This window comes from Lutra lutra, chromosome 12 (genome assembly GCF_902655055.1).
Source record: "Lutra lutra chromosome 12, mLutLut1.2, whole genome shotgun sequence".
Lineage (NCBI taxonomy): Eukaryota > Metazoa > Chordata > Mammalia > Carnivora > Mustelidae > Lutra > Lutra lutra.
The window spans coordinates 7,810,966-7,830,693 of NC_062289.1; the positions used below are offsets into that span (position 1 = coordinate 7,810,966).

At 37.8% G+C, this 19,728-nt stretch overlaps 1 protein-coding gene across 3 annotated transcripts in view; it reads left to right on the top strand.

Moving 5' to 3' along the window:
- The window catches only part of RTTN (rotatin), a 157,798-nt gene that overhangs the window by 44,031 nt on the left and 94,039 nt on the right, over positions 1 to 19,728 (top strand). For all 3 annotated transcript variants that reach the window (XM_047698161.1, XM_047698162.1, XM_047698163.1), the window contains 9 exons: positions 1,863 to 2,034; positions 3,831 to 3,930; positions 6,667 to 6,755; positions 7,137 to 7,254; positions 12,241 to 12,337; positions 13,155 to 13,220; positions 16,038 to 16,226; positions 17,338 to 17,577; positions 18,798 to 18,942. In XM_047698161.1, the coding sequence (XP_047554117.1) occupies positions 1,863 to 2,034; positions 3,831 to 3,930; positions 6,667 to 6,755; positions 7,137 to 7,254; positions 12,241 to 12,337; positions 13,155 to 13,220; positions 16,038 to 16,226; positions 17,338 to 17,577; positions 18,798 to 18,942 (1,216 nt within the window). The remainder of the gene's footprint in view (positions 1 to 1,862; positions 2,035 to 3,830; positions 3,931 to 6,666; positions 6,756 to 7,136; positions 7,255 to 12,240; positions 12,338 to 13,154; positions 13,221 to 16,037; positions 16,227 to 17,337; positions 17,578 to 18,797; positions 18,943 to 19,728) is intronic.

The following is a 19,728-nucleotide window of genomic DNA, read 5'->3' on the forward strand; positions in this document are numbered from 1 at the left end:
CTCCCAGGAGCCCAGGGCGAGGCCAGAGCACCCTTCCAGTAAGGTCATTTTCTCACAACGAACTCGCAACAGTTTGAGTCACATACTCGTTCTCGTCTGAGTCGTCGTGCCCTATCCCACCAGACCGTAAACTCTGTGTAGGCAAGGACCCTGTCCATTGCTGATCTTGATGTCATTAGAACTTCGTAGATACCTTGGACGTAAATGTGCTCAAACATAACATGTTGAAGGAAATAAGTGGTGAGAATGAGTGGACTCTGTTGCCCCACACTAAACCTAAAACGTGCTGAATTTCTCTCCTAGACGAGATGCATGAGTACACGCTTTATCTACTCCACTCTGGCCTTTTTGCTGGGGGCTCACAGCCCCAGAGTTGAATGTTGACAGCCCTGGCTTGAAATGAAAGGAGCAAAGTAAAGCTTTCTGTAGGTGTGTAGCTATTCTCACAGCAAGTGGTAGAGGGAGAACGTTTGTCTGACTTTTCACACCATCTTGGAGTAAATATCAGTACTCTGAAGAGGACATCTGTTAATAAAACCACTGTAAATTTCTCTTAGATTTGGGAAGTATTTATTGGATGTCACCTGTGTGCCTTACGAGCCATGGGAGGCTGTGGGAAATTAACAGCACTTGTGTGGACACAGCCCTGGCTGTATGGAATTGGGCTTGTAATTTGGAGGAGAAATGTTACCGGTTATACTTTATTATTGGTTGTAATAAAGCAAGATTGGCATTATGCCACCCGGACTTCAGGGTGACAGGACCACACACAGCAAGGTGACCCAGCCTTGGCTGTGGTAGGGAGGACTCTAGAGAGTAAAGTTTCCTAGAGAGTTGAGTAGGAGGTGGGAGATAGCAGGTTTTAACTGTCGTCTTAGAAATGAAACTTAAAACCTGGAACTTGGGTTATCACTTAGAATTTTCCCAGTTTTTCTGTCATTCAAGAACCTGTCAGAGTAGCAGTAGATATCTGGTTGTCTCACCGTTTCCCAACTCCATGCCCTTTGTCCACTTAATGGTTTTCATTTTTCCATTTCATCGTTTAATGGCATGCAACATTTAATCTTTTTGTTTTTTTAAGGTTTTATTTATTTATTTGACAGAGAGAGACACAGTGAGAGAGGGAACACAAGCAGGGGGAGTGGGAGAGGGAGAAGCAGGCTTCCCGTGGAGCAGGGAGCCTGATGCGGGGCTCCATCCCAGGACCCTGGGATCATGACCTGAGCCGAAGGCAGAGACTTTAACTCACTGAGCCACCCAGGGGCCCCAACATTTAATCTTTTCTTGAAATTTCTCATCTCCTATTCAACCGACTTTAATCCTAATCCATTCCAGATAAAATGGGATTTTGATGGGAGTCACAACAATTTGCATTTTTTTATTTGAGAAGAATCTTTTTGACCCCTAATTGAAGAACATTTTCACACATTGTTGTGACATTACATTTTAGTTATTAATATGATTATTCTCCTGGAGGTTTGACCTAATGTTTGTACTCTGTTCATGAGTCTGGTAATTTTTTATTTTTAGCTAGATTGCTAGGCTTCGAGTCAGGAATTATGGATGTAATTTGCAGGTTTTATTAGTTTATTGCCGTTGACTGTGATATTGACCATGGACTATGAAGTTGATCGTCTCAGTGAGTCTGACTCTTCATTTGTAACTTGACTATTCTTTATTTCTGAAAAGTAATTGTAGTTATATACTATTTTAGTAGAAAAACAAAGTACCTTTGTTAGTAATGTCAATATAAACATGGTAAATTATTGTGTTGATATACAATAATGCTTTGTGATTATAGACTTTTAAAATATAGACATTGTGTATTACAAAATGTTGACTGAAACACTTTGTTTCTTTAGGGTCCGCTCACTAGCATTAAAGCTTTTAGCGTGTCATCTCGCGAGGGAAGAAGGGGCTGACACAAAGCGGCCTTCATTAGATGCCAGAGTTCTCTCCAGAGTTACTCATTTATTTATTGTGAAAAATCCTATTGAACTCAAATTGGATGACAGAAGAGAACTGGTTATTAAGGTGACTATAACTGTCAGGTTTATTATTTCCTGCTTACTTGATGCATTTGTATATCACATGTTTTATGTTACATTCTTCAGTTTGTGTACGCATCTGAGAGGAAGAGAAGTGGTTATTCATGGCTCGTTTGAAATTGTGTTCTGGCTTTGTCTGGCTTCTGGATAGATTTATTTATTGAATAAATATTTCTTGGGTGCCTACTGCATGCCAGGCATTATGTCCCTTTCATTTAATATATACACTGGAAATGCAGATTAATTTGAATAGCATCTTAAATATAAGATAAGGTTAACGTAGTGGAAAGAAATTCTGTGGTGACTCTTAAAACAAATATACTGACATAAAAACTCTTGGAAATTCTTCTTATATTCTCTTATGTTCTTATGTTGGAAATAGCCTATAGGGAAGAAGGTAAAAGTTCCTATGATTAAAGTTATCAGCTTCTTCATTATGAGAGGCAAAAAATAATACAGGTGGAAAGGCAATTTCTCTTAAATGTTACAGTGGTTCTGGGATTTTGTCAGTAATCTCTTTTCTAAGTCTTTGGCTCCTTATATACCTCTAGAGGCATATCATCCATTTCCCTGTCTTTAGTCAGGACTGTACCCAAATCATCCTGGACCAACGGAGGATCCGATAAAGAAAGCTATCCGTTATCTTCATTGATTCATTTCTACGCTTTATAGCTTCTCTCGTGACTTCCAGGGTATAGTCTATCAGTTTTAATTGAAGTTTAGACCAACCCCCAAAGCCTGCGGTGGTATTGTATAGCCCCAGGTAATACGATGGATTATCTAAATGTTTTTCTTTTCTTTTCTTTTTTTTTTTTTTTAAGATTTTATTTATTTGACAGAGAGATCACAAGCAGGCAGAGAGGCAGGCAGAGAGAGAGGAGGAAGCGGGCTCCCCGATGAGCAGAGAGCCCGATGCGGGGCCCGATCCCAGGACTCTGAGATCATGACCTGAGCCGAAGGCAGCGGCTTAACCCACTGAGCCACCCAGGCGCCCCTCTAAATGTTTTTCTAACCTAAGTGTTCAGGGCCACTTGACAGCCCCAGCAGGAGGATGGGAGAACCTTCCCCTGACTATATGTCGGGTCCTGCTGGGGACTTCCTGAGTACTGCCCGCTGGTAGTTGCTCCTGTGGCTTGGGTGTGATGTGGAGGAAGGTGGGGAGTAGGGGTTCCGGCACTGTCTTTGTGAGTCCATGTTAGGGCCAAAAGACAGGTGGGGGAAAGGAGTGTTGTCTTTGTCCTTTTCCTGTTTCCCTTCACTGTTGGGTTTGCCACCTCAGACCTGTCCTGGTATGAAGTGACAGGGACTAGTATTGGGAATGGCTCTGTGGGAGTGCCAGGCAGCAGCAAGTCCTAGCATGTGCTGCCTGGCCTCTGAAGAGGGAAGAACGGCAGAGGGCCCGGGGATTCTAGCTGGTGGCTTCTGGGAGCCGTGGAGAAATCCGGAGTCACATGTCTGGGGTTGCTATTCTTAGGTAACTACCTGTAGAGATGTTATGTAGCTTGGATGTTTTCTGTGACGTTCTTAAGGTGCTGATGGGTTATGAATGACTTCCTGGCAAAAATATACCTTAAAAAGAGAGGCATATTTGACATGATGGCTCTTTGTTTTAGATCTAAGTTTTCCCTGACCTAGCACATCATTGCTGCAAATTTACATGTAAATATATGTATGTAAGTGGACTTTGGAGCTTTTGTTCTTATGGTATGAATTATAAAATTTTATTGAACATTTGGAAGTAGATGAAAGCAATTTCTTTTTTTTTTTCTTTCTGGTTTTCAGTTGGAGACTGTTGAAAAGGTATATGAAATCTTTACCTCAGATGATATCGATCTTGTTTTGAGAAAGTCAGCTGCAGAACAGTTAGCTGTGATTATGCAAGGTAATGTCTTTTAAGAAAAATGATTGCTGTACTGCTGGTAATTGGATTTTAGATAGCTGTGTGCAGTAGTATCAGGAGTTGCAAACTGCAGTTTTGGGGGCCAGATACAGGCTACAGCCTGTTTTGTTTTTTTTTTAATAGTCCTTAAGAATGGTTTTTAACATTTTTATTTATTTAAATTTTTAAAAAAGATTTTATTTATTTGAGAGACAGTGAGAGCACAAGCAGGGGGAAGGGCAGAGGGAGAGGGAGAAGCAGGCTCCCTGCTGAGCAGGGATCTTGACATGGGCTGGATCCCAGGACCCCTGGATCATGACCCGAGCCAAAGGCAGACACTTAACTGACTGAACCACCCAGGTGCCCTGGTTTTAACATTTTTAAAGAGTTATTAAAAAAAAGAAACATAGGGAATATGTAACAAAGATGATTTGTGACCAGCAAAATCTACCATATTTTCTATCTAGTTCTTTTCAGAAAATGTATGCTGACCCCAGTCGAGATTACCATAATTTAACCTGTGGAATGTCATTTGATAGAATTATCTTCCTTCTAAAGTAGTGATATAATTCTAATAGTGAACTGGGGTTCCCTTCTCAATTTATGTAGTACACACGATATTTTCAGTTCGTTCCAGCTTGGGTAAAGAAATCAATCAGACAGTACTTTGTGGGTAGATAAAATAAAAACAGTGCACTGTAACTTTGTATTTTCTTTAAAAGTTTATTTAAAAAAAAACAATTAGTAAAATATATTGGTAACTTTATTTGCAGTGTTGTTATTCTACAGGCTTCCATTCTTTGGGTTTTCTATTTTTCCCCATATGTGATGTATGTAATTTATTTTTAATATTTGAGAGAAATGATAATTTTGCACTTACAAAAGAAGATTCTAACCTGGAACATGGAATGTACTTAATGTTCCTGCCCTGACATTGGTGGAAACTGGGGTGAGAAGAGTGATTTGAAAAAACATATCTAACGTATTTGTGGCTTTAATAATGGTACAGACTGTAGAAAATAAGGCTCTAGAAAATGTAGAAAGTCTTGGCTAAGAAAATCTTAAAACTCTTGTAATGAGGATTCTTCCAGTATTGTTAATTACAAAAATAAAGCTTATAATTTTGGTGTACACTGTATTGGCAGGTAGTGGAAACTTTTTTTTAGTGGCAGCCAAAGGTATTTCTAGTCATAGCTACAGATTCAATATCAGTATGTGTATTTTTTTTTATTAACATATAATGTATTATTTGTCTCAGGGGTACAGGTCTGTGAATTATCAGTCTTACACAGTTCTCATTGTATATATGTATATTCTCAGTGAGAGTTATAGGAGAATAAATTAAGAAAATTTGTCTGCGAGAATTTGAATACTTACAACTAATCTATAAGCAACTAGATATTTTGTTGCTAGTAATATCTCCAGTATGTGTGTGTGCATGTATGTCTTACTATATTCGGGCTACACTAATAGAATGCCACAGACTGGGTACCTTATGAAAAATGGAAATTTGTTTCTCACAGTTCTGGGGGTTGGGAGTCCAAGATCAAGGTGACCGCAGATCCAGTGTCTGGGGAGAGCCAGCTGCTTGGTTCATAGACAGCCAACTTTTCCCTTGTAAAAGAGGCTTCTTTTACAAGGACAGTAATCCCATGCTTCAGGGCTCCACTGTCCTGACCTAATCACCTCCGAAAGGACCCACCTCCTCGTATCATCTCACTGGAGATTAGGTTTCAGCAAATGAATTTTGGGGGAACATAAACAGTCCATAGCAGTGAATACACACACACACGCGCACCCTCTCTCTCTCTCTCTCACACATACACATAAACACACAGTCATGTATATATGCTTACTTAAAAAGGTCATATTTTTCAGAAATACATGGAGTATGTTATAGTTCCTTACCCTTTATATTTGCCATTGAGGGTTTTGAGGTTAGAAATCTAAATTTTATTTATTTTATTTACTTATTTAGTAAGCTCAGTGCCCAGTGTGAGGCTCAAACTCATGACCCTGAGATCAAGAGTCACATGCTCTACTGGATTAACCAGCCAGACAACCCTGAAATCTGAGTTTTTATTAATAGAAAATGACCATGTTGCAAGTTATTAACATTGCTTTTAGATAATTCTAAACATCTTGAGGTGATGGATTTGGAAAAGAGAAGGATTGTCAATGAAATAATATAAAGAAATTAACTTGTCATGTACCAATAAAAGGATTCATTTGTATACTTTAAAATTCTAGTAGTTTTCAGGGTCTGAACTATTTGATTTAACTGTTTTTTTTTTTTTAAGATTTTATTTATTTATTTGACAGAGAGAGATCACAAGTAGACGGAGAGGCAGGCAGAGAGAGAGAGAGAGAGGGAAGCAGGCTCCCTGCTGAGCAGAGAGCCCGATGCGGGCCTCGATCCCAGGACCCTGAGATCATGACCTGAGCCGAAGGCAGCGGCTTAACCCACTGAGCCACCCAGGCGCCCTAACTGTTCTTTTTTAATAGCTTTTGAATTTTGCATTGTAGAAATGAATAAGATGTGCTTGTTACTTAAAAGTTTTCAAATAGTTCAGCCGTGTATAAAGTAAAAATTTAAATTTTCCAAGTTTCCTCCTCTAATTTCAACACGGGGTATAACTGTTTTTAACAGTTTGAGTTGTGGATACCTGCTCTGTATTTTAAAACTACAAAAAATATTCTTTAACTCTTAGTGACTTCTTTTTTTTTTTTTGTCTACAGATATTAAAATGCATGCTGTGGTGAAAAAATTACACTTAGTTGACAAGATAATTGAGTATTTAAATGAATGTGTAGGTCAGGATGGTGAGGTAAGACTAACAGTGTATCTAGACATTATTTTTACGGGTCGGTATTTTTATTAATCAGATCTGAAATTAAATCCAGCTGAATTTGGGTAAGTACTTGGAGATTAAGTCCCAATTAACACTAAGGACCTTATTTATTTTTTTATTTCTAAGAGTGAGGTCTCTCTAAAGGAAAACTAATGTTAAATTTTTCAGGATGTGTAAGCAGAAGTATAAACAAAGCTTATTTCAGTGGAGAATAATTCTTAATATTTATTTGCATTTTGTTTTTTATACAGTCTTGATGAAAAAGCATAAAATTTAGAATAAGTTAATATTATAATATATTTTATCTCGCTTTAGAATTGGTGATAGTAGCATAACTGTGTTTTCCCTCCTGGCCAGGTCATAGAATGTTTAATTCAGCCGTGCCTCACGCTCTTGAGGAAGGTTCTTTGTGCTGACCCAGTCATGCGCATGGCCCTCTCCCAGCAGTCTTCTCTTTTGACCCTGTTATTCAGAGGTGAATAAAATAAATTCTGCTAATAATGAGATCAGTCTTAAGCTTTAAGTGTTATGCTTTAACTGTAGGTCACATTTACTTTCTGTTTTACTAATAGAATAACAAAGTTTTTTAGTGGATCTGCTGCTAAGAATATCCGTTGCAATGGAAAATGTTTCTTTTGTGGAAATTTCCTTGTAATCCTGTTACTGAGGAGGCCTCAGAGCTGAGAAAGGCTGAAGCCTCTGGTTGTTCTTCGCACATTGAGGTGGCTTTCATTTGCTGCTCAATTACCTGTTATCTATAAAGAGCGCAAGCTGCCGCTGCTGTCATTACTGCCTTCTGCCCCTTATCCATGGCCACAGTCTTAGTCTGCTTGTACTTTTACATCCTGGCCTGTGGCGTGGTATCTGGTTGTGTTATTAAACTGACAGTGGGAGTGTATACCCAGTGTGTGTGGGCGGGGAGCTAGGTCATCCTGAAGGACTGAGCGCTAGTTTATTTCAAAGAGTGATTCTTTTTTTCTTAACCCATTTCAGTTTGGTTGTATTTAGGTAGAAAAATTCCATGTAGTTTTGTTCTCTTTTTCTTCCTTCTGACTGTTCCCGGTGGAAAGCTTGGTAACATTTTGTGCTATTTTTTTCTTAGAAGTTTAGGCCACTGCCTTTAAGTAATTCTGCAAGACGCATCTCGATCAAATGTCTCAATATGCTTAACCTTGTTAATTATCATAAGTGAGATTTATGTTCCAAATATTATTAGGATATACATTGGAGTACAGTCATTTTATTTTAGCATTTTTGTTTCTTCTAATGCCGTCTGCTTGCCAAGTGAAGAGGACACAGTTTATTTAATATAAGCATCGAATATAAGCATTGGTAAAGGTCTGAACCAGGTGAAGTTCTAAACAGATTCTGTGTCTAGGCTCCTGCTTTGAGTAGTACATGAAATTTTACAATTTTTAACAGATCTGGAAGAGTAGTGGTTGTGGATCTTGAGTTTTCTTTAATCCTATTAATTATCTTGCTGATAATCTCACTCAGTAGAATTTCATCCCTAGTTTACCTTTTCTTTGTTTTCTTTTTAAATTTTTACAATTCTTATTTTTATAATTATGATTTAAATTATTTATATTTTGATTCAAATTATTCAAGCATTCATGAGCACTTGCTAGATTCAAAGGCACTTTCTAAGTCAGCCTCATCTGTACCCTTTCAGTATTAACAATTTTTCTATTTCATTGATGTTTGTGAGAACGATTTCAGTAAATCTGAAAATGAATTATAGCACCTCTTATTATGGATTTAGTTTCAGGACAAAGTTTTTTTTAAAGATTTGTTTGTTTATTTTAGAGAGAGAGCACACATGTGTGAGCAGGGTGGGGGAGGGGCAGAGGGAGAGGGAGAGAGAGAGCATTTCAAGCAATTTCCCTACTGAGCACAGAGCCCCACTCAGGGCTCCATACCACAACCCTGAGATCATGTCTGAGCTGAAATCAAGAGTTGGATGTTTAAGTGACTGAGCCACCCAGGCGCCATGGCAAAATAAATTTTTTAATCAAGTTCTCTACCAGGAAATTCATTCCTCAGCAAATATTTATTGAGTACATGCTATGTGCTAGGTATAGCACTAGGCCCTGGGATATATTGATGAGCTTGGTAAATGACCTCCTTGAAGCTTACAGTATAGTTGGGGACTTTGACAAATACACAATGAGGCATAAAAATACCTGTAATAGTGGATTTCCTGGTGCCAGAGGGAAATGTTCCTGTGCAGATTGGATGGTGGGAAAACATCAGAGAATGCTTCCAGGAAATGTGGACCCAAGCTGGAATTTCAGAAATGAATAGTTCAGTTAGAGAGGGTTGATTTCCAGACAGAGGGAGCCACAGTTAAGTGTGAGAGAGAACGTGTGTTTGAAATGGTGGTTGGTCAGGGATGACTGGATTTGGGGGGCTTCTGGGGTAAGAGGAAGACGATGAGATGAGGCATGGAGGGCAGTTCATATAGGGCCTGGTAGGTCATGGGAAACAGCACTGAGAAGCCATTTAAGATTATTAAACTGAGAGGTATGTGTTTTAGAAAGATTACTCTATCCACAGCATGGCGGATAGGTTGAAGGGGAATAACAATTAAATAATCTATCAGACATGCTGCTTTTAATTATAAATTTTATGTAATGACAGAGTCCTACCCCTGACAGAATTGCATGGTGAGAACTTAATCATTTATTACACCATCTTGCAGTGAGGAAATTGAGATCTAGAGAGATTTACCGACTTGGCCAAGGTCATAACCAGATAATGGTGGAGGCAAAAAAACCCTAAACTTCCTTACTTTTGTCAGTTTGTTTTTGTTTTAAATAATTGCAGAACTTCTATATCCTTACTGTAAAGATTTGAACAGAATGGAATGATAAAAGTAAAATGCTAAAGTTGTTAAACTTTTCTTTCCTTTCTCAGTTTCCCCAAAGAAGAATGTGGTGGCATATTGTTTGGCATATGTCATTTGGAATGATCTTTTCTTTATAGCCATGTTATATATTTTTTATGCTATATACTTAAGTATTCTGTTGCTTTTTTTCAGCTGAAAATGTATTTTGAATATCTTCCCATGTTATTACATGTGAGTCTGCCTTATTAAAAAACAAATCAAAAAGTCACTGCATAGTGTTTCAGAATTTCTGTTTGCCATATTTATATTTCTCTCAGATTTTTTCTTAAAAGATTTTATTTATTTATTTGACACAGAGAGAGATCACAAGTAGACAGAGAGGCAGGCAGAGAGAGAGGGGGAAGCAGGTTCCCTGATGAGCAGAAAGCCGGATGTGGGGCTCGATCCCAGGACCCTGAGATTATGACCTGAGCTGAAGGCAGAGGCTTAACCCACTGAGCCACCCAAGTGCCCCTTCTCTCAGATTTTTAACTATGATAGTAATCATGTTTTATGATCATTTGTGCGTACGCTGTAATCAGAATTGCGGGGTCAAAGAGATTTTACAGGATAAGGTTTGGTTCTCCTCCACATCATTCCCACCAGTGGTATTTAAAAGTGCTTATTTTCTTCATAACCTTGCTAAAACCGAATATGTCTCTTTTAAAACAGTTCTTTAATGTTATTGGTGAAAATAATATCTTATTGTTTATTTTCTATTTTTAAAACATTTTTAGTGCAGGTGATTATCTTCATGTATTTATCATACTCAGATTCTTATTCTATGAATTGCCTATTTTTCTGTTGCATTTAATTTCTTTTTAGTGACTTACAGAATTTTTTTATATAACATAAATATAAGCCTTATGCCTGATTTTATGTTAAGATTTTCTTCCAACCTTTATATCCTTTTTAATGTATTTATTATTACATCTTTAGCCTTAACTATTTTATGGAAGTTTATAAAGCTTTCCTGTTATGGCAGCTGAGCTTTTCATCAGGCCCTAAAAGGAGGGCCTTTCTAATTCTGAATTCAGGATTCTTTTTTTTTTTTTTTTTAAATAAAGTCCTCTTTATTTTTTTAAATTAAAAAAAAAAAGATTTTATTTATTTATTTGCCAGAGAGAGAATGTGGGAGAGAGGGAACGAGAGTACAAGCAGAGGGAGTGGCAGGCAGAGGGAGAAGCTGGCTCCCTGCTGAGTGAGGAGCCCAATGTGGGACTCGATCCCAGGATCCTGGGGTCATGATGTGAGCCGAAGGCAGACACTTAACCACCTGAGCCATCCAGGCGTCCCTGAATTGGGGATTCTAAATGGGCTTCTGTTCTTTCTCTTAACATGTTTATAGTGTTATTTAAAAAATTTAGATCTTTATGTAGAACTGGTTTTGGTAAATAGTGTAAGGTAGGGATCTAGATCTAATTTTTTTTTAATATTGTAGGCAGTTATATTGCAGTAATTTCTTAGCTCATCCTGTTCCCACTGATATGAAGTGTACTTTATCATAAATTAAATTCTTACATGTATTTCTGTTTCTTTTTAGCTCATTGATGTTTTTAATCATGTCAATCACATGCTGATACTATCCTTAAGGCAGGAAAAGTATCTCCTTTTGAAATTAATTTCTTGTTGCTACTTTCCTGGATTTGCTAACTCTGTATTATGTTACTATTCCCATGTACTTGGTACCACCACCATACCTATTTAATTAGAATTTCATAGTTGTCAAGCACTGAGAAGTTGTAGCATAGGGAATGGTACAGAGGTGGAAACTAAGGCTTATTAATGCTATAGTATCTGACCAGGCCATTTCACTAGTAGGACATAATGGTGCTAACTTTGGATCTTATTAGTGCAGAGCAGTTTCCTTTTCCATTATCTTGTAATAAGCAAGACACACGAATTAAAATGCCACCAACACAAACACTGTGTTCTGAAGGCAAACCCAAGTTCTATGACTATATGTTTGTAGGAATGGGCAGAAGTGATCAAATAAGTAGATCTTTGAATGAGCAAACTTTAGCTGGAGGTAAAGGACTTGGCAGATCTCCCTAGAAGCTACATTGCTTTGCTTCTTTAAGAACTGAAAGTACAGGGGTGCCTGGGTGGCTCAGTGGGTTAAAGCCTCTGCCTTCAGCTCAGGTCATGATCCCAGGGTCATGGGATGGAGCCCCAAATCGGGCTCTCTGCTCAGCGGGGAGCCTGCTTCCCCCTCTCTCTCTGCCTGCCTCTCTGGCTACTTGTGATCTCTCTTTGTCAAATAAATAAAATAAAATCTTGAAAAAAAAAAAAAAAGAACTGAAAGTACACAGTTATCTAGTGATTGGATCTGCAGGTGTGTTTCCTGAACCAGCAGCATGCGGGATTCACAGGCTCCAGCCCAGAGCTGCTGAAGCAGAAGCTGGGTTTTAGCAGGCCTTCCTGATGACCGGCGTGTGTCAGTGTGTCTGCGCTCGTGTTGCAGTTCTCTGAGGATGACCTCTCTTCCCTTGGAGCTAAGATATTTTAAATTTGAAGTTCATTTTTCTAGAGATAAAAATATTTCATGAAGTTATGCTTCTTTTTATTTCTTAGTTTCGTTGATATTTCGTGAAAATTGTGCTGTTGTGACTGAAGTTGGAGCATTATTTTGTCTTCTGTTATTTGACGAAGTATCAAGAATGGATATGTGGTGAGCTATAAGAATTGTAAAACTTCTTTACTCTTATTTAAGGTTTCTGATGTAATCTTATAGCAATGCATGGAAATTTCTGAATTACAAGGCTTATACTTTCCATTTTGGTTTGAGTAAGCAGTATCAAAAAGTCAAAAAGCGTATTGGCTCAGAAAGTCCCATGAACTTTTTTTTTTTTTTTTTTTTAATTTATTTGTCGGAGAGAGAGAGAGAGAGAGAGCGAGCGCACAAGCAGGGGAGGGGGAGGCAGAGGAGAAGCAGGCTCCCCACTGAGCAGGGAGCCCAATGTGAGACTTGATCCCAGGACTCTGGGATCATGACCTTAGCTGAAGGCAGCTGCTTAATCAACTGAACCACCCAGGTGTCCCTCCCATGAACTTTTCACTTGAGCATTACTAAGCATAAAATTAAAAATTTGCTGCAGTAATTTTTGTCATTAATACATATTTCAGTATGTACTCTGGATGTCATGTGTTTTTTTAACATTTTATTGAAAAACCTTTGGGAAGATGTTAAGATGGTAATATCTGATTAACACTGACCCTGATTGAGCAGGATCCAGTGGGAGGGGGACACAGATTCACCTGCTAGTACAGTGCCCATGTTATATGAGTAATTTATTATATGGACTTCCTAAGCACTAATTTACTCTCTAGAAGCAAATCTAGGTAGTAGGAAAGTGTTCTTCAAATGATAGAGCTAATTGCAACTCTTGTTTGGTGATTCAGTCAAGGAGCAAATCATATTTGTTGGATAAAACCATGGTTTACTCATTTGTTTCTTTCCTTGTGTGTGTGTGTTTTTAATGAAATAGGTCTATTAATCCTTCCAATAAACCTTCACCATCGGTCTTCAGTTTGCCTGTCTCAGTTTTTAGAAGGTAAATGATTTACTGTTTTGACATTTGACTTTTTTTGAAGGTAACCTGTTTCAGGAAGGTTTATCTGACATATTAAATCATATGACTTGTAGTGTTTTAATGTTTTCTCACCATGGTGCTTTGGAGAGTTCAGTAAATTCATGGCCCCATCCCCATCTTTCCATCTGATGTAGTTCAGGTGTACAGAAAAGTTGAAAGAACTATACAGTGAATGTGTGCTCCCTCTCCAGCCTTGATTCAGCAGTTGTTAATGCATGGACTGAGTTTCTTTTTCTCTCTCAATGTAGTTATTTATTTGTTTATTTGATGTGATTTTTCTCTGATGCATTTGAAAATAAGTTTCAGACATAATTTTACTTCTCTCCTAATTATTCCAGCATGTACTCCTTAAATTAAGGACACTCTCCTATATAACCACTGTGCCATGCATGATGACATCTAAGAAAATTAAAAATCATTCTGTAACATAATCCAATTTCTCCAGTTGTATCCAAAATAATAATTACCTCCTAGAGGAGAGCAAGGTGAAAGGGAACAGCAAAACTTTCCGAAGGGTTGGAAATGTTCTGTATTTTATTCTGAGTGGTGGTCATGCAAATGAATACAAATGTAAAAATTCATCAGGCTATGTATGAATTGGAAATCTGTGTATTTAAAGATAAGTAAATTATGTCTTAATAAAATTATAATTAATTTAAAATGACATTCCATAATTTGGCAGGGCTTATTATACATACTGTAATCCTTGTCATTACTGTATAATACTCTGTTGTTGAATTTATTTACCACGGTTTATTCATTTGGGTTGATTCTGGGCTTCTGTTTCTATATCCGCTCCTGTAAAGCATGTATATGTTTCCTGGTGTAGTGTGTAAGAGTTCCTTTTAAATATATTGTTCAGAGTGAAATTCCTTGTTTGTAGACATCACCTACTCTTTATAGTCTTTTGATTTGGCTAAGTAAGCAAACTCACGTGACTATAATGGGCCTTGCTTGGAATGAGATTACATGTGTGGATGCTGGAAGCTCTCTTGGTTTAGAAGACCCATGTGCTAGTAGGAAATAACTTCTTTAGTTAAGTGTGCCATAAGCATAATTTCCAGGACCCCACAAAACAGGTGACTTGTAAGAGCCGCAGCACTCAGGGTTGCTCAGAGCTGTGGCTTCCCATCATGCATTTACAGTTTATTCCTACACCTCCCAGCCCAGATGTAAGAGTCATTTTTGGTGTAAGCACAAACCACAGCTTAGTAACATGTTGACATTCCATATCTATTTGGTCATCCTGGGGCAAAGGGCCAGAATTAGCTCAAGATAAAATTTGTCCATAGAGAAGAACCAAGGGTTTTGTTATTCCTTTACTCAGAGTAATGTTGTTATTTAAAAAATTGTCCGTCTGGTGGATATATAGTAGTTTTGCAAACCTGTTGTGATGTATTACCCTGCACTTTTCATTCCTTTCTTCCTTCTTGTTCTTGGCTTAATTTGTAGTTCATTTTCCAACTTACTAAAGAATTCCCCGTTGATCAATTGCCTTGCCTTTTCTTATTCAGTGCAAGTCCTTTCAAGTGGGCTCTGTGTCCTTTTGTCAAGGCCCCCTGAGTCTATTAGTATTTTCTTGTGTTCTAGCACAAAGAAATATCCAAGAATCACCTTTTATTTCCCTATCTGACACCTAGTGTTAGCCATTTATCTAAGGATTCTTGGTTACTTTTGTGGAAAATTTCAGTTTTTAAATTTTTAAAACTATTAAACTGTTCAGCCTGATTTATATGTAGTACTCTCCTTTAGCTTATTTATTGAGACACGTTAAATGAAAAAGCACAGTAGGGCGCCTGGGTGGCTCAGTGGGTTAAGCCGCTGCCTTCGGCTCAGGTCATGATCTCAGGGTCCTGGGATCGAGTCCCGCATCGGGCTCTCTGCTCAGCAGGGAGCCAGCTTCCCTCTCTCTCTCTCTCTCTCTCTCTGCCTGCCTCTCCATCTACTTGTGATCTCTCTGTCAAATAAATAAATGAAATCTTTAAAAAAAAAAAAAAAAGAAAAAGCACAGTAAAGTTCCTCTGAGAAGTCTTGCCCAGTTGTATTTATCTAATATTAGTCACAAATATGTAAATTAGCAGTTGGGGATATGATTTTTTAGCAAAATGATTTTTTAACATTTGAACATGCTGGACATTACTATCCTGTTAAACACTGTTAAATTAACTTGGACTGATTTAAGAGCTGTTGCTATTGTATCTGTTCTTGGATCTAAAAATATTTCTGGGTCTTCTTGGTAACACATAGTAGCCGAGTTTATTGATGATGCAGCTGTGTCCAAGTAAAAATATTAGGTTGTGATTTGGTCACTCACTGATTTCTGTGAACATAAGGCAATTCATTTAGTCTCTTTAGTACTCATTTTGATCATCTGTAAAATGGGTATCAGTGCCATGCATGTAACTGAATGAATGGTGGGTAATATGCAGTGTTTGGCAATAAGTAGGCACTCATGTTCTAGCTGAAACCCTTTATATGTGGCTCACTGTAGCTGTAGGCCTTGCCCTGGGGGGCATTAGTCATCTCTGCTAACAACTCCAGTACAACACAGAATAAGGAAGTCTTCGGGCAAGAATTTAAAAAGCATTTTGGGGAGTTTAGAGGATGGCAAAAAAATAAGTGAAATACGATGTACAGTTTGCAACTGTTCAGAATAGGAGCTATGAGAGTGATCTCTGTATTATCGTGAGAACTAGCACTCATTTATAATAGCTCATCTGTTTGTAGTAGGGTTTAAGAATTTCAAAGTTCGTAATTATTTGTATATATTTTCTTTAGGTATCATCTACCAGTGCGCGTAGTTGGCCACCACGCTGTGAGTCCTTTCTCCGTCGTTGTGCCTTTATCTGCTGATTGTTTGGCCTTGAAGCCGGTCTCAGACATGCTGAGGATAGCTTGGAACTTGTCCTGGTATCATGGGAGTGATAATTTGTTGAAGCAAACGAATTCTGAACCTCAAATCCAAGAGTAAGCTGTTATGTTTAGTTAAAAAATTGTTTATATTTAACAAGTTATAAGTGACTAGTTTGGTTTTATTTTTCCTTTAGGTCAAGTGCCTTTTTTAGGTACTATTGTCTGATTCTGTTTTTCCACTGAAGAGTATAATTTTTACTTTGTTTTATTTTTTAAGATATATTTTGCTTATTTATTTATTTTACTTTGTTTTAAAGATTACATGTGTTCATTACTTTTTAGAAACTATCACACAAGGAAATTTAAATTAAAAACCATGTGCTCTATGCTGTCTTAGAGATTATATAAAGTTTGGTTAGTTATTTTTTTTCCAGAGAGAATGTACACATGTGAACGGGAGTGGGGGGTGTGGGTGGGGAGGTGCTGAGAGAGAAGCACAGAGAATCTTTTTTGTTTTTTTTTTTTAAGATTTTATTTATTTGACAGAGAGATACATAGTGAGAGAGAGAACACAAGCAGAAGGAGTGGGAGAGGGAGTAGAGAAGCAGGGTTCCTGCTGAACAGGGAGCCTCGTGGGGGGTTCGATCCCGGGACCCTGGGATCATGGCCTGAGCCGAACGCAGACGCTTAACAGCGGAGCCACTCAGGTGCCCCTAGAGAGAGAATCTTAAGCAGGCTCCATACCCAGCAGGGATCCTGACACAGCGTTCGCGCTCACGACCCTGAGATCATGAATTTAGCTGAAACCAAGAGTCAGACCTCAATCAACTGAGCCCCCCAGACACCTCAAGTTTGGTTAGTTAATGGATATAAATCTCTAGGGAGAGTAGTCTAGATTAGAGTCAGAGTTCAGCAAGTGTAGTATAAATGTTATCATTACTTGATGATGAAGATTACTTTGGAATATCCTAAATTCTGATCTGTTACTGCTTTCTTGTTTGAATGAAAGTTATATTTCTGTAAGCAGGAAAATGTCAACACAAATGCTTAGGATGTTAACATAAAACTCTAATTGACAGATGTATACCGGATTTTTTTTCGCCCTGAGTCAGCCTCTAAAATGAAGATAAAACAGAATTTTTTGAAGAGAGTTTATAATAAACATAAATGTGGGCTTTTATTTGAATAGTTTTATGTTGCTCTTCCTTTGTTTCTTTTTGTTTAGATTTTCAGATGCATTGAAGTTATCCACAGAGGACACCCTTGCTCTGAAGGTGACACACACAGCTAGTGGACTGAAGGACTGTCTTCATTCCATTGTCGAGGCCGCAGTCCACAGAGAAGTGAGGGCTGCTGTCACGAGGATGAGTTTTTATCTTCTGAATGACAGATTGTCTTTGAAGAGTGGCATTGGCCCATGTGGGGTTACCTTGAAGTCCTTGTCTTGGCACACCGCACTGAACAGGTCAGTATATTACAGCTCAAGGCCAGTTTCAAAAAGCAGGATTGAATCATATTTGGGTTTATCTCCACATCTTTGAAGATAAGAGCATGTATTCTCCTTGTTGCTATCATTAGAGAAATTTTTTTTTAGTAAGAAAAACTGGGATTTTTATTATGCATAGTAAATATCTAATAATAACAAAAGGAAAAATTTTCGGAATCACTACACTTTGGACTTAATAATAAACAACACAGTTTTTATATCCTATCATAGAAAATTTTATTTCACTATCTCACAGAAGCAGATGATTAGGATAAGACATGGTTGAACACAGTGAATGTGAATGTTTATTGCTGTCCACATTAAAAGAGAGCCAAGATATCAGTGAGCTGACTAATAGGTTTGGTACACCTGTGGTGGGCTTTTTTATTTTGTTTTGCTTTTGTCTTGTTCCTAAGAAAATTATCTCATTTTTCTTTTTACCCTGAATTTCATGAAGTTGATTGCCATGTGGATATCCTTTAGTAGTTATTGGGAAGGCTCTAGCTCGTAAATTTAACATGTTGAACTGGTAACAGATGGCTGCATTTGAAACAAATAAGACTGACAAGCAGCCATTGCCAGCAGTTTTACATATTAATCTTCATGTGAATTTAGTGTAAGATGTATAACTTTCTATTAAACATAATGTGTGTAGTTTTTAAAATGTGAGGTTAAATGAGTTTCCAAAATGTGAACTCAAAATGGATCTCTCACAATTCAGATACCTAATTTGGCTTTTCCATTGGGATGTGTTGGAATCAGCCAGTACTTCCTTGTGAGAGAGCTGGCAGTTGAATATCAGGATTTTTAAAGTTAGTTGTTAAATCACAGCCCTTCTTCAAAATGAAATTGCATAAACTTAGAGTTAAATAAATTAAAAGAAAAATGAAGGTAATGATTATGCCGATATCATCATTTCCTGATTATTTTGCAACACTACTGATACCTGTGTTCTTGAGGTTATTTATATCTGTTATATCTGTGTTGTGAAAATGCCATGTAATGGTGTGCTGCTGTGCGTCTCTCCACAACTGTTTGTTATGTTGGTGGCTTGCAGTTGACAAGGGGAGAATATTTACACTATGAAAATAGGCAAATACAAGAAATCACCCCACTCCTTACCTGGTTGTTAAATATTTATCAGCACACCACTTACTGTAAAGAGCTAGAAACCATGATAATTCTCTTTTTTATTGTAGGTTTTTACAGGTGCTTCCTGCTTCCACTGAAGATGAGAAACTTCTAATAGATATCATACATTTTTTAAATAAGTTATTGAAGGAACAAAGAAAAAACTCATCAGTAGAACTTCTAAACTGGCTTCTAGAATTACTTCTTAGACATGTAAGTGTTATTAAGGAATTGAATGGATTTTAGTTCTGACAAATGATATATTTGTAAAAATTAGTAATGCTATGTAATGAAAAAGCATAATTTTTATATAGCCCATGTTTAGTAAAGTGGTCTTATATTGTATGAGACTGTTCACTCAAAACTTTGGAGTAGAGAAGATTTTTCCAAGTTACCTAAGGTAGAACCTATAAAGAAGGAAATCTATAAATATGAGTACATAAAAATAACATGGCAGTGAATAAGACAAAAAAACCTGTCTTCACGGAGTATATTCTAGGGTGGTGGAATGGACAGAAAACAAAGATTTTCTGCAGAGGGGAGCAATAAGTGTGATGAGGAACCATTGATAACAAGACAACTAGGCAGGCATGGCAGGACGCTACTTTGTGATGGTCATAGAAGGCTCTCCTCTTTGACTAACATTTGGCCAGAGCACTGAGTTAAGTGTGAGGTCAGCCATATATGTATCTAAGGGAAGAATGTTCTAGCCACAAAGGAAGAAAATGCAAAAGCACTTAGTTGTCCGGGCTGTGTTTGAAGAACAACTAGAGGTCTATGTGGCAGCAACAGGATGAATGGAGTATGGTAATAGATAAGATTAGAAGGATATTCACAGTCAAGCTCAAATAGAACCTTGTAGGCCATGGAGCTTAACCTGTATGAGAGAGAAAACTGGTGGAGGGTTTTGGGCAGAAGAGTTACATGATGTGACTTCAGTTTAAGAAGATTGTGGGTAGCAGCTGTCTCTAGAACCACAGGTGGCATGAGTGGAAGCTG